Source organism: Lithobates pipiens, unplaced genomic scaffold (assembly GCF_037356315.1).
Source record: "Lithobates pipiens isolate NorthernLeopardFrog02 unplaced genomic scaffold, aLitPip1_a1.2 Scaffold_8, whole genome shotgun sequence".
Taxonomy (NCBI): domain Eukaryota; kingdom Metazoa; phylum Chordata; class Amphibia; order Anura; family Ranidae; genus Lithobates; species Lithobates pipiens.
In genome coordinates, this window is record NW_027507903.1 from 599,254,531 (window position 1) to 599,269,324 (window position 14,794).

General features: G+C 37.4%; 1 protein-coding gene across 2 annotated transcripts in view; it reads left to right on the top strand.

The window, feature by feature from the left end:
• Positions 1-14,297, top strand: part of LOC143961274 (uncharacterized) — a 102,018-nt gene extending 87,721 nt beyond the window's left edge. Inside the window, exons 13-17 of one of the 2 annotated variants that reach the window (XM_077470524.1) lie at positions 6,189-6,248; positions 7,475-7,646; positions 8,728-8,895; positions 11,603-11,834; positions 14,145-14,297. In XM_077470524.1, the coding sequence (XP_077326650.1) occupies positions 6,189-6,248; positions 7,475-7,646; positions 8,728-8,895; positions 11,603-11,834; positions 14,145-14,177 (665 nt within the window). In that variant the 3' untranslated portion in view covers positions 14,178-14,297. The remainder of the gene's footprint in view (positions 1-6,188; positions 6,249-7,474; positions 7,647-8,727; positions 8,896-11,602; positions 11,835-14,144) is intronic. The other variant, XM_077470523.1, reaches the window with a different exon arrangement.
• The last annotated feature ends 497 nt before the right edge of the window (positions 14,298-14,794 follow it).

The window sequence follows — 14,794 nt, forward strand, 5'->3', positions numbered from 1 at the left end:
AAGAAACCTCTGAAACATTACCAGGGTTGAACCCTGGTTGAGGCAGGCTATTTTTAGTATTCCCTGCCTATTCAAAATATAAAAATGCTTTAGATATACTTTAATATAAAACATAGTGTTTGATTTACTAAAACTGGAGAATGCAAAATCTAGTTTTTCTGTGCATAGTAGCTGATCAGCTTCTAACTTTAGCTTGTTCAATTAAGCTTTGATGCAAAAAGCTTGGTAGCTGTTTCGATGCAGAGCTGCACCCGATTAATTCTGCACTACCCAGTTTTAGTAAATCAACCCCTAATGTTTTTTGGATTCCTCTTAAAATGCATCCTATAAATATATCTTACAGTTATACAATTATAATGTACATTCTGTAATATTAGATCTCTGTTTATATTACAGGCACATCCTGTAAGAATGGTGGTTATTTCAATGGCAGACAGTGTGTGTGTACCACCGCCTTCTTCGGCTCTGTATGTGAATTTATTGTGAATGAAGTAAAGACAGGTATGTGTACAGGGGATATCTATGAATTGTCTATTTAGATATGTGTACTGACTGTATTTTTTTTATCTCTTCTTTTATAATTTGTATAAAACTGAAGTTTAATCAGCCAGTTTAATCACTTATCCGATGTCCTATTTCCCCAGTTTCCCCCAAGGCAACCAAAAAATTAGTTTCACCTTACATAGAGATGCTTTATAGATTTAGTACTGTATACGCCTTTTTCAAACCCAGCGAAATTATACTGTGTCTCTAATGACCACTGGGATGGGCCATCAGGGTGCTGTAAAATTATGAAGGGAAAACCTTTTTTATATTGTTGGATAGCTTTTATATTGTTGGATAGCTTGGAGAAGAGTTAGAACCTTTTTTTTTTGTTTTGCTATAATGACAATAAAAGAGAACACAACAACATTGTGCAGCACCTTTGACACCACTTTATTAATTAACTCCTCAAAAATTCTCACAAAAGTATTAAAATCACAGACAAAGAAACATAGAAGAGTAATGTCAGAAAAAAAAAACAAGTGGTCCATCGAATCAGCCCCAAGATATATAACCATCATACCCTGAAGACAGGGAATCTTCACATCTTCATAACCTGCATGTGTTAATGCTCTTAAAACCTTCTTTATTAAAGGTCCAAAAGGAACTTATATTCCTAATGACAGAGAATGTGGCCCTTAGTCCACCCAGGCTGAAGCGTCAACTTTCTCTGTCTGTAGGATCCTTAATAAAAAACATTAACACGATGATGCCAACTTTTTTGTTTTGGATGTTCCTGTAACAATTTATGCGGTTGCAGTCTGGGCGTTTATGTAGCTCTCTTACATCTTTTGTAAGTTTGATGGGTTGTAGCATCACACTGTTTATAGAAAGGCCTCTATGGCTAACTACAATTAGTACAAGCCGACTAATGCATTTCGAGGGGCAACCCCTCATCCTCAGCTCTGAAATCCTCCATTGAGAATACCCTTTCCAACAATGCCTACGACAGAAATTGAGCTCACTCACAGATTTGCTTTTTTTTTCTTTTTCTTTTTTTTTACATTTGCTCTATTTTATCTCCGGGACCATAAGTGAAGGGTAATCTCTGCAACAAGGCACAGACCTGCTAGGGGCTTTGTTAATTCTGTATTTTATCCAAAACTCAAAAATCTAAAAAAAAAAAAAACATTGTACTGTATATAAATACAATTAAATTGTGTACAAAGTGCTTAATAAATAAAAAAAAAAAAAATAGTGATCCAATATTCAATTAGTTACCTAAAGAATTCATGTATAATTTTATTGGCGTCATAAAAATGATTGGTTATTAATCTTATTCTGAATGTATAGTATGAACACAGAAGAAAGTTTAGCATTAAAACACATACACAAAATCATGTTGTTAGTATTATTACACAGTTATGTTTGTTTGTGCATCGATAAGGTTGATAGATGGTAATAATATAACAACATTTTAATAATATCTCATCACAGATAAAGTTCTCATTAAAGTGGTGGTGACAGTCTATGTTGCGAATGAAGAGTTTACAGAGGACCTACAAAACAAGGACACCAGCGTATATATCAGCTTTGTAACCAGATTCACAGACCAGGTACATCTATGGTTTACTGTTAATGTGTATCTAAACCCAAGACCAAAATATATATTTTGTCTTACCAGTTCTTACATGTAGTGGGGGTATTAGTATTCTTTTTTCCCAGGATTTTTTTTTCTTTTTATTTCCAACTGGTGATCCTGCCACTATCACTCTCTGTCCTAGGGTGACAATGGTCACTGTACTATATTACTATATCTATGGAAGATCAATGTTGTCACCCTAGGGCAAGAAGTGTATCAGGACTACAAAACATTTCATCATCTACATAACAGAAGGAGGGGGGGTTGTTCTGTACTTCACAGTGAGAACTCATTGAACAGATATAAGAAAATGCTTGCATGGGTAAATTTTACAGACCAAACAAGAGAAGTTTGTTTGCATTTACATATACTGAATGAGCTTTTGCAGTAAAAAAAAAAAAAGCAGGCAGCACTAGACTTTCACATGCTGCAATACTTTACTCCACCACCATGTTCTCTGTAGGCAGGCAATACATTTGCAGATCCACCTATAGTTCAAAATAGGTGCATGCTTCATAGAATAGCAACACAGCTCCTACAGTGAGAGAGGGAGCAAGCCTTGTCACCCTATCCCAGAAAGGCAAATCTAGAATGATCAACAGGCAAAAATAATTGCATTAACTCTGTGTTTGCCAGATGACATTAATTCCAAGATGTTCAGGCCAGCTTGTGTCAATTAACATAGTAATATTGTGAAAACATCTCAAATGTATAAATCTTAAAAACAAATGACTATTCTGAAAATAAGCGCAAATGTAAGACAACATATGCATACATCAACACTGAAATTATGCATGCAACAATACAAACCAGCAAGTTCAAATTAATGCATATAAGAACACCTATAAATGAATAGAAACCTAGGAAACATATACAAAAAGTGCAAGTGCAAATATACCAATAAGTAATATTTGATGAATTATAATGTGCAATATCATACAAACAATATATTAAAGTCCACCAAAAAGCACATATGTTTAAATAACAGTCCATGTGGAATAAATAGTGACAAAGTGCTCAGTGCCTAAGGACATTTTCACTTCAAAGTGCTCCTTATGTGGAAAGAGAGTCCTCTTACTATATGAAGTGGATCTCGAATTACAGAGATCAAATCCTACGACAAATAGAATGCCTAAATTGAATATTGTTTGTTTGTAAGATTTTTATTTGGCACACTGTTCTAAAGAAACATGAACTCCCTTGTTTCTACTGTAGACTGACAAATACACAAAAATGTAAAAGAAAAAAAGGCACATTTTTTTTACTTATTTTTTAATAAATTATTTTTAAAACTGCAACTGATTCTGATTAACAGAAGGCACTGCAGATGAACACTGCCACCAGAAGGAGGCTGTGTTCATCATACATAGACTAAAAACTTTTATTTGACCACGGACCCCCTCCCATCGCTCCAGCCCACCACCATGCACCCCCCACCCCCCGACTTACCATATGATACTGTGGTCACAGCTCAGCAGACAGATTGACCGGACTGATCAGTGCAGGGAGCTTCCCTCCATCCACGTTTGAAACCATCTGGTGGTGGCTTCCCTCCTCTGTGTCCCGGATCCCATGTACCCCCTCCGTCTTCTCCTCCCAGCCAGTCCGGTCTTTGGACTCCCAATGGGATCTCAGGAGCCAATTCCTGATTGGCCAGGAGGAGAAACAGACATTAGCGAATATTAATATCGCTACTGTCACACAACTGGGTGGGCTCAGGGTGCAGTGCTCTGTACACCACGAGCCCACCTATTTTTGATGGCCAATTAGAGCCTCGGGCTCTAATCATGTGCTTCTAAATTAAAAAAACTCCTATTGAAATCCATGCGTCCATCGCTCTGCATGTAGATTATGGGGCCAGGTGCATAGAAGGGGGGCGGTGCCTATGCATCCCCTATGGCCGTCGTTCCAATTGGCTTTGTTCTTTTTAGTCAAAACTTACTTGAACCAGCTGTTAGAAGCTGATTGGCTACCATACACAGCTGCAACAGTTTTTGCACCACCCAGTTTTACATAGTAAATTAACCCCTTTAACTGATTCCCGATTGCCAGCAGGGAACAAGGCTGTCACTGATTGGGAGCCAGTAGCAGTATCAAGTGTTGGTAAGGGCATTTATTAAACATCCTCAGCACTGGTCACCATTCTGTCAAGTGTTAATAAACAGATTATGGGTTGGGAGGATTTCATGAACAATATTTTGAAAGAGGAGGCAAAAATTTGATTTAACATAAAGGAAGCAAGTTTGTTTTTCAACTTTTTGGATTAGATACTCTTGAATGTTAGACATGTATAGGAGAAAGGTAGCTGTTTTTACAATATATTAAGTTAATGTGTTTCTTGTTTTTTACAGATGAATAATTTCTATAAAACCAAGGTCCTCAATTTTCAGGAAGTCAAAATATCCTCTATTAGGTAAGAAAACTCATTTTAGATTTTCCATACAAATCTAGAGAACAAAAAGTGCCTACTACACAATCTTGCTGAACAATGGTACTTTTAATTAGGATAGGTACAAAGGTTTGTACTGTATGGTGCACTTAATATTTATTAAAAATCCAAATAAAAATCCAAGCAAAAAATTACAAACATATAAAATGTTCCATTTACAACAGTTTCGGGCTAAAGTATTTAACGCCTTTTCTCAGGCAGGAACATATAAGAAATTGCTTAATTTCTGCCTGAGGAAGGCGGTTTAGCCCAAAACTGTTGCAGATGAAACGTTTTGTATACTTGTAATTTTTTGTTTGGATTTTTAATAAATATTAAGTACACCAATCCTGGACTCAGTTCTTAATATTTTTCTATATATGGCGTTTGGGCTGCCTGATTGCATTGCACTAAGAGGTCAACTGATGGTTCTGTTCATCTCACCTGTTTATGTATATATACATTTATCTATATATATATATATCTATATATATCTATATATATATATCTATATATAAATCTATATATATATATATATATCTATATATATCTATATATATATATATCTATATATATCTATATATATATATCTATATATAAATCTATATATATATATATATCTATATATATCTATATATATATATCTATATATATATATATATATATATATATATATATATATATATATATATATATATATATATATATATATATATATATATATATATATATATGTATATTGATATATATATATATATATATATATATTGATATATATTGATATATATTGATATATATATATATTGATATACATTGATCAGGTGTATACCTCTAATAAGTAATCAGATATGTGGTGCTGTGTATATATATCTTTTTTTAAATTATTTGTTAATGTTTATATTCACAGTAAGGGAAGTATACGTGTTGATCATGAGGTATACTTGACGGTGGATTCCCAGCAAATAGAGGAGCAATACAAACAGGCTGTGAACACAGTTAATCAATCTCTGAAGGATGTGAACTGCACATCAGACATATTAACAGAAGGTGAGTTTATTATACAGAATAATTATATGCATACATCAGGGTTTTTATTCTTTGTAGAATATGACAATTGAAATAGTTGATTTCAAATGTAACTAAAATAAAACCCATGCTTTGTCCATGCAGAACTAGGCCACACTTGCATTCCTTTTTCACCCCTGCTACACTGCTCAGCCAGAAGTAATCAGAGAAAGCCCTGTGCAAGCTCCAAGCTATGGCTTGCGGCTTAACAAGGCCAAGGACTGCCCCATGTAACAGCGCTAGACTAGACAACAAGCGTCAGGACTTTCTCCCCATCCCATGTGACAGTTATGAGCCAGTCACTAAGCATCAGGACTCCTTCACAACCAGAAATGACAGTGCCATACCAGTCACCAAGCACCAGAACTTTCTCCCTGGCCCTCAAGTTGTTATAATCAAAAGACACCAGCTCATATGCTTCTAGCAAGAAAATGCTATACTACTGATAGTGATATAATAAAATGCCTTATATTTTGAATTAGTTTGAGGATTGGAAGAATCTACGTCTCACTGTTGAAGAAAATCAAGGAAATGTGAAACTAATCTAAAACTTTCTCTCTCATATTTCAGGAATTTTGTGCTTCAATTCAAGCAAAACAACAGTTAATAGTCAAGACATTGATGTATCAGGTAATTCTATTCTGCCTCAGAGTAGAACAGAGTACAGTAAATGAGCTTGATGGACTGCCCATGTGAAATTTTATTTATTAATACCCACACCTTACAAATACTGAATGTTATACATGCCTTACATATTAAGAAAATCTGACCTGCACTACAACATATCTGAAATAACAACCTTTCAGAAGTAAAGCTGGCTTATGATACCTTCAGTACCCATGTAAAAAGGAATTTGATGACCATTCAAGTTGAGATTAAGCCCCTACCTCCTCTCATAAATAATTTAAATGAAATGGGTTAAAATGAGTGTTATAATGGGTGTGGTTTATAAGGACCTGGGCAAAAGTCAAGGCCCCAAAAACAGTCTGGGTGTAGGATCCAAGGGAACTATAAAGGAACACAAAGACCAGTTAAAGAAGAACACACTTTTACTTTTGGGAAGGCGTGCATAAAAATAACACCGTATTTTATAACAAGAACATCATACCAACAGTCAGACTTGGTAGCAATAGCATGATGGTCTGGGGCTGCTTTTCAGCTTCAGGACCTGAACGACTTACCATAACTGATGGAACCATGAATTCTGAGCTCTACCAGAAAATCCTAAAGGAGAATCTCCAACCATAAGTTCATGACCTCAAGCTCAAGTACACTTGGGTTATGCAACAGGACGATGATCCAAAACACAACAGCAAGTCCACCTCCAAATGATTCAAACAAAGCAATATTTAGATTTTTGTGTGGCCTAGTCAAAGCCCGGACTTAAATCCAATGAGGTGCTGTATCATGACTTTACACAGGCCATTCACGCTGGAAAACTCTCCAATGTGGCTGAATTAAAACAATTCTGCAAAGAAGAGTGGGCCAAAATTGATCCACAGCAATGTGAAAGACTCATTGTCAGTTAACGCAAATGCTTGATTGTAGTTGTTGCCGCCAAGGATGGCACAACTAGTTATTAGGTTTAGGGAGCAATTACTTTTTCACATAAAGCCAGGCAGGTTTGAACAGATTTTTTGCCTTAATAAATTAAACCATAATTTTAAACTGCATTTTGTATTTACTCGGGTTATCTTTGTTTAATAATAAAATTAGTTTGATGATCTGAGTCATTTAAGTGTGACAAATGTACAAAAAAAATCACAAAGGGGACAAATACTTTTTCACACAATTGTATATGTATATTAATCTTCGGCTTTCATTCTTTAAAAAATATAATTTGTCTTATTTTATAGGCCTGTGTTCATCGGTGGATACAATTCCTGAGGAATTCCATCAGTATTTTTATGGCGTTATATCCCCCAGCGCTGAATTTCTGTGTGTGACCAACTGTAGTAATACTAACCAACAATCCATAGCCTGTAACATGGGGCAATGTCTGGTGAACAACAAAGGACCAAAGTGCTAGTAAGTTTTTTTTGTTTTTGTTTTTTCTTACCTTTGCCTCTTCCTGTCTTCATATGAGAGATTTCTTCAACAGCATTTTAGTAATAATAATATTAATAATACGTATTATTTTAGTATTATTATTATGAAATACATTTATAATTAATAATATTTATGATTAATAATTAACATTGGAGTGAATCAATGTCATGCCCTTGCAGGAACAGCTTCACTTTATTTTTTTATAGGCAACACATGTTTACCTTTCACCCTCTTCCAATCTTCCTCTCCCCTGGTTGTCCAAATACAACTTGGTGGAAGCCCCAGATACCTATAGTCAGAGCTTACAGACTCCTAGCCCCCATGTGACAGCGTTGGGCCAATCACACATAAGGAATCACATGCTTCCCTATACAGCGGAGTACCAGATATTTTCTTTGTTACCAGAGGCTGAATGTAACAGTGGGGAAGTGAAGGAAAAGGGAAACTAGAGAATGGAGTTTCAGGGGGAACTCACTTAGAGATAAAAACAAAGGAGTTGTGTCAAACAGCAGTGCAGTTGGATTTTTTAACTGTGATTTTATCTGATAGTCAGTATTAGTATTAAAGTGGTATTTATCTCTCCCACCCCATGTTTTTCCCTCTTATCTGCATTTTTGGGTTATTTTTTTTAAAAACGCACTCAACCAGACATCAAATCCAGTCTTGTCCTGCTGTGATCCACTGTGCGGGTGCCATCTTGATCCTCTCCCAGCTGCCTTTGATGCGGCCAACCCCCAGCCTGCTCTCTGGCCCATTCCCTGGCCACTGCCACTTATCGTGCAACCTCCTAGGAATGTGTTCTATGGCTTTCTTAACCCTAGACTATGGTACAGTTTGTTAGTGCCTGCAGCATAGTTGCATGTAGATATAAGCCATTGGCCCAAAATAAGTGCCCTGTTAAAAAAAAAAAGTGTATTATTATGTGGTTCTCCAACTTGTTAATGTGTTTTGTGTACTTTATATTACTGACATTTACAATATAAAGACAATGTGCTTGTTGAAACTTATGTTGTGTAAGCCAAAGTTTCTTTTAAAAGTTTCTACCCTTGTTTTCCCCCAGTTGTGAGACGTCAAGCCAGTTCTGGTATACAGGAGAACAATGCCAGATGGCTGTCAGTAAAGCCGGTGTCATCGGCGGGGTGGTTGCTGGCCTTGCTGTCATTCTTATCATTATCATAATCCTGTCTGTATGTTTGCGCCGAAGAGGACATGCTTCTGACAAGTTACGGTAAGGAGAACAATGAGTAAAATGGTCAGTCTATCAAAAATAGAAAAATATTTAGTCAGATTAAATAAAAGGGGATCAGAAAAAAAATCCTTCTTGATCTTCTAAGGCAGGGGTCTCCAAACTGTCTAAACAAAGGGCCAGGTTACTGTCCTTCAGACTTTAGGAAAGCCGGACTGTGGCCATTGGGAGTAGAAAAGTTCCAGACATCAGTGGGAAAAAAATAATGCCCCATAGTTTGTTTCAGAGGGAGTAATTGTGCCCCATCTTTGGTGTTAGTGGGAGGAATTGTGCCCCATGATTGATGTTATTGGACCCCATTGTTGGTGTCATTAGGAGGAATTGTGTCCCATCATTGGTATCGTTGGGAGGAATTGTGCCCCTTATTTGGCATCACTGGGGAAAATGATGCTCCATTATTGGTATTATTGGAAGAAACAGTGCCCCAAGGGCTGGATAAAAGCATGCAAAGGGCCGCAGTTTGGAGACCACTGTTCTAAGATAATTGGATTCTCCTAGGATCAACAGTCTAAACTGTTATTTATTATAATTAAGTTTGCACTTGGATTCAGTGCAAACTGGCTGAATCTGGATGTAAGCTGTCAGTGCTGACCCAGTCTGACTCATCTGGGCAATCCTCCACCCTACAGATGCACATTTACAATGGGGTAGGGATGCTCATTACATCTTTGACCTAAAATGACCACATGCACTAAGTTTACTATGTGAAACTTATATGATATTTAAAATGACAGTTCAGTGAGGAATGGAACTTTTTTGTTCTTTTGTAAAGGTTTAAAGGTCAACAAAAATATACAAATAACATGTTTGAGGGATGGCCAAATATGCATGTGAAATAGACGGGCACACCTGTAGAATATGCACCTGCAATAGTGATACTTAAAAAGAAAAAACTGTTGCTGCTAAATTCAATCATGCTTATGTTTGTCAGGAATCCTGCTGACCCCATATGGTCATCACTATATGGGGTTGATGATGTCAGCCAGCATCCCTAGCCATATTGTGGGTTTTTAGGAAACGGTCAGGAAACTTACATTTAAGCGTTTGGTGCAAAGGGGTTGTCACAGCGTGGATCACCATGTTCATGTTCACAAATCATTGATTACAGTATGATGGTGATTGATGATGGGTCTTCAGTGCTGGACAATGTGATAGACATTACATTTTAATTTTTTTTTACATTTTTATTTAACGATTTGGGTTTCTTTTGCTATTTACTTTTTTGTGTGATGAGTAACAAGGGGTACTATGTATCCCACAGTCTTTCACAATGGGGTCAGATATCCCCCTTATTTTAAAGGAGGTATCCAAATTCCGATAATATCCCCCAACAGACCCCAACATCCACTGGGCCAAGGATGTGGTAATAAGGCTCTTGTCCCCATCCCCATGTTGAAAGTATGTGGTCTGGTACGGTAAGGGAGGGGAGATGCACACTTGCGACCTCTTCCTTTCTTGACCAGTCAAGCTACATCCCTGAGTATTGGTTTGGTACTATTTTTTGGGGGAACCCCATTCTTTTTTATTTATTTTTTTGCATGAGATTCTACTAAAAAAAATCATGCCAGTTCTTTATCAGGGTTTACCATTCCCATCACTTTCTGTACAGCTTTCCTTTGTTTATCAGACTGTGTGGAAAAAGGCCACAAGGTGGTGATGTTGACACAATAAACGGTTACATAGACTGTGACTAGTTCAATGAAAAGAACATATTCTAACGTAATTATCTTTTAGTACAGTACAGAATATAGCAGTCAGACAGATCAAGATATTGGCTGTCAAACTGATAGCGCCTAAAATTCTCAGAAAAATTACAGTACGAGATTATATACTCATACATATATATTTAAAGAGTTTTTTTTTCTACTTTTATTTTTGGATAAAGTGTAGAAAGGGTAGGATCTCTGTCATCTATTTATTAATTTTTGCACACTCTATGTAAATGAAAGGCAATCTCTCAATGGTCAAAGATATTGCAAAAAAAAAAACTTTCAGAGGTTTAAAAGTGATTCTAAAGTTTTTTTTCTTTTATTAACAAACATGTTATACTTGCATTCTCTGTGCATTGGTTTTGCGCAGAGCAGCCCCGATCCTCTGCTTCTTCTACTGGCACTCTTGTCTCCTGCACTTGACCAGTACCCCCAATAGTAAGCTGTTTGCCGTGGGGGGGGGGGGGGGGGGGGAATGGTGCATCCATAAGACACATAGAGCCACTCTTCAGCCCTGCCCCCCACTCTCTCCTCATTGGCTCGTTGGCTGTGATTGACAGCAGTGGGATCCAATGGCTCCAACTGCTGTGGCTCCTGTGCACATAGTTCGATCGAGAGGGGGGTTGGGTGAGTATAAGGGAGGGACTGTGGGGGGAACAGGAGACAAAAAGGTTTTTTACCTTCATGCATGGAATGCATGAAGGTAGAACAAAACTTCAGTTCGTACAACCACTTTTATTTTTCCCTATTTTATAAAAAAAAACCTCAGTTATAAGAGACATCACACCGCTGATTGATTCCTTCTGTTCTAATTGTGAGCTCTACTATGTCTCTGTCTGCAAGTATCTCTTCCCTACTGCAGAGATCAGTGCTGTAGACAGGGAGTATTCAATATTTTCTTTGCAGGGAGACTCATATTGTAACTTTTAATTTTAGAGACAGAATCTCTTTATTTTATTTTGTGTGTGTTTTTGCCACAGGTTGACAGATATGGAGGGAGAATGGCATCAAAGCGAGTATGAGAATAAGGATCCTTTACCCATCTACAACAAAGATGAAAAAACTGCTCCTGTCAACTACATTTTGGAGAGGCCTACTGAAAATGACGTTGCATCTATTGTCCTTACCTCGGCTGGACCTGGGTCAGGATCTCAAAGTTCTGGGTCAGGAAGCTTTTATCCTTCGTTGGGGAGTGTAAACCCATATTTAAAGGTGAGTTTACCAATGGTGGTTGGCAGTGCCAACTGTGACAAAACTCATCGATCTTAATTCAAAGACATGTGGTAGGAGATCTGTTAACATAACCAGTACACAACTAGGGACCAATGGCTCATTTGTCAAGTAAGAGCAGTAGTGCAGGGAATTAACTTTTAACCATTGTTCTCCAGCTAGATTTTCTCAGTAGCTGTCCAGTCTTTTTCAGCACATCAGGCGTCGGAAACTCAGTGCAAGTTCTCAGCCCACCTAGTGAGTGCTGAACAAACATGTTCTATTAGTCAATACAAAACAAAAAACTGTTTTGGCTGGGCTATAGTAAAAGTCAGGCCTGGGACAAAAGTTCATGCTGGGAAGGTGATTTTAGTAGGGGGCAGATTTTTATTGGGAGAAGGGGGTATTTATGCCTAGGTATGCAGATGAGTGCTCAATTTTGTTGGGGGGGGGGGGGTGAGGGTATTTTTGCTGACACATAATGCTCATACATCTTAGGGGCAATTTGGCATGTTTGCCCTGGACTCTGGATGACCTTGTCCCAGAACTGATAGAAGTTTTTGTGGCAATAAATCTACACTGTAGACTTACAGGGAAACAGAAAAAAGAATCTTGATGGTCCTGTGTGATCTACAGTGAGCTCTCTTACACTACACCTCCCTAATGGGCCCCCTGCCACCGCTAGACAACCATAGCAGTTACCTATTTTTACCACTCTGAGGGTGAAATTTATAGATGTCTATGAGTCTAGAAAGGGATTTAAAAAAGAACAGCAAATTATTTCAAATTAATTAGTGTAAGGAAAAGTATTGGAGTAGATTTAAAATAGCTGAGCTGCTAATTTATCCAGGGCTGGTTGGCCCAGCAAATTCAGCCCAAGAGCTGACAGTTTGATGCTAACCTGTATGAAAGCCCTGTCAAGATAACGCCTTTGCTGTCCAAAAATAACATTAGAGGAAAATTACAGTTTGCCATTGAACATACAAGCAAAGGCTAGACCTTCTTAAGCAATGTGTTGATTACTACTTGGTCACAGTAACAGTAGACACATTTGCTGTAAACCAAATACATTATTTCAGGAGAAATACCTCATAACAACTGTCATCAAGTCAGCTATCCATTTTGCATAATATCAAACTGCACTTGATGACAATGTTAGGGTGTGCGTACAGGGTGTGCCAGATGTGCCTGCACACCCTGTATGGGCTGATTCCCGCTCTTTAGACCCCTGATATTCGACCAAAGCCCCCTTAAAAATAATTTAATACATCAAATTAAAAACTATATTTATAAAAATAAAATGATAAAAAAATAAAAGCTACAGACACTATCCACTGCCCTATTGACACCAATCTCTACCCTACTGACACAGTCCACTGCTCTACTGACAGCCTCAGTATATGCACACACACACACACACACACACACGTGTTTGAGCATTGGGGTGCACACCCGAATGCAATAGGCTGTGCACACCAGTGTATTCTGAAACAGTCAACAATTTCTACATAACCATGCATCTTGCCTTCTGTCCCTTTCCTGATAGTAGAATACATGGTAGTCCTACCACAGAGTGCATAGCCACAAGTCCAGAAGACTATTTGGCACAAATGATTTAGGGGCCAGCCTGTTCAATGAAGCCCCCTGTATTGGACCTTAAAAATATATTGGAAAAGTTGCTGCAGCTTATAATATAAGAAAGTAACATATCCTTGTTGGTTGTTGTAGATTGTAGGTTTTAGTCTGATGTCTTTGAGACAGAAAGTGAGGACACATTTTCCAAATTGTGCCAACGAAAGCCATGAGAACCCTATAAAGAACCGTTGATCCACCAAAACCTAAGCATTCTGTTTTTGGTAGTTTGAACTATAAACTGATTCTTGGAGTATCTCTCTTGACATTGCATAGAGGTGTTACTAGGTTAGGGGCACATGACTCAGGTCTCCTTGCAAAAACCCCAGGACTAAAGGCTGACAAGGAACATGTTGATAGAAGGAGAGAGATGAGCGCATCATTCTGTTGCTGTTGCTCTTTCACTGTCAATCACAGGTTGGGGAGGTGACCTAGCTATGCTACTTACCTGCAGCAGAGAAAAGTCAGGTAACCAACCTAGCTGTGCTGGCAGAACCGTATAAATTTAAGGACTCAGTGGGCAGAGCAAGTAAACAGTTCCTATCTATGTATTTTGTGTATGTAGTTATTTGCCTGAAGTTCACAGAAATGGCCAGAAATGTTAATTTGATAGAACATTAATAATGAAAACCTGGATAAAAAATTTTTTTCACTGAACATTAGTATTTTTTTGTTTTACAGATGGTTACTCCAAGACCCCGACTGAATAACTAGCCTATACCACGAGAATTTCATCCCCTGACATCATTGCTAAGCCTTGGTATCAAAATATCCTGAATATTGGATGAAGAGTTCTTGTTCAAGAAATAATAATAATAATAATAATAATAATAATAATAATAAATAAATGTTCCTTTAGGTACTAATCCAATATTCAGCGCATATCAAAAATATGCCCTGTTAAGTTACTGTGATTTTTTCTTTCTTGCCTAAAGTATATCTAAAGGTAAAAATGTTTTATGTCTCTTGTAGGGTCACCCTCTTTATTTTTCCTAGGGACAATTGTCACTGGGACTGAAAGCAAGTGTTAGTGAAAGGAGGGTTAATCTTCCAATAGAGGCATTTATGATAGTGACACTGTTTTGGAGAAGATCTTGATTACTTTGGGGAGATCTCCATTCAATTTCTGTTGTGTCTCATAGGAAACAATTAAAGGGAAGAAAACACAAATGGCAAAAAAAAAAAAAACTGTCCTTCCCTATTCTATCAAAAATGTAAAAAAAAGTTTTGGCTTTAGATGTTCTTTTATTGGACAGTGGAGAAGAATGGAGTGGAGAACCTCCAATTACAAACTTTGTTATTTCACATGCTTATATAAGAGCAATATGCAA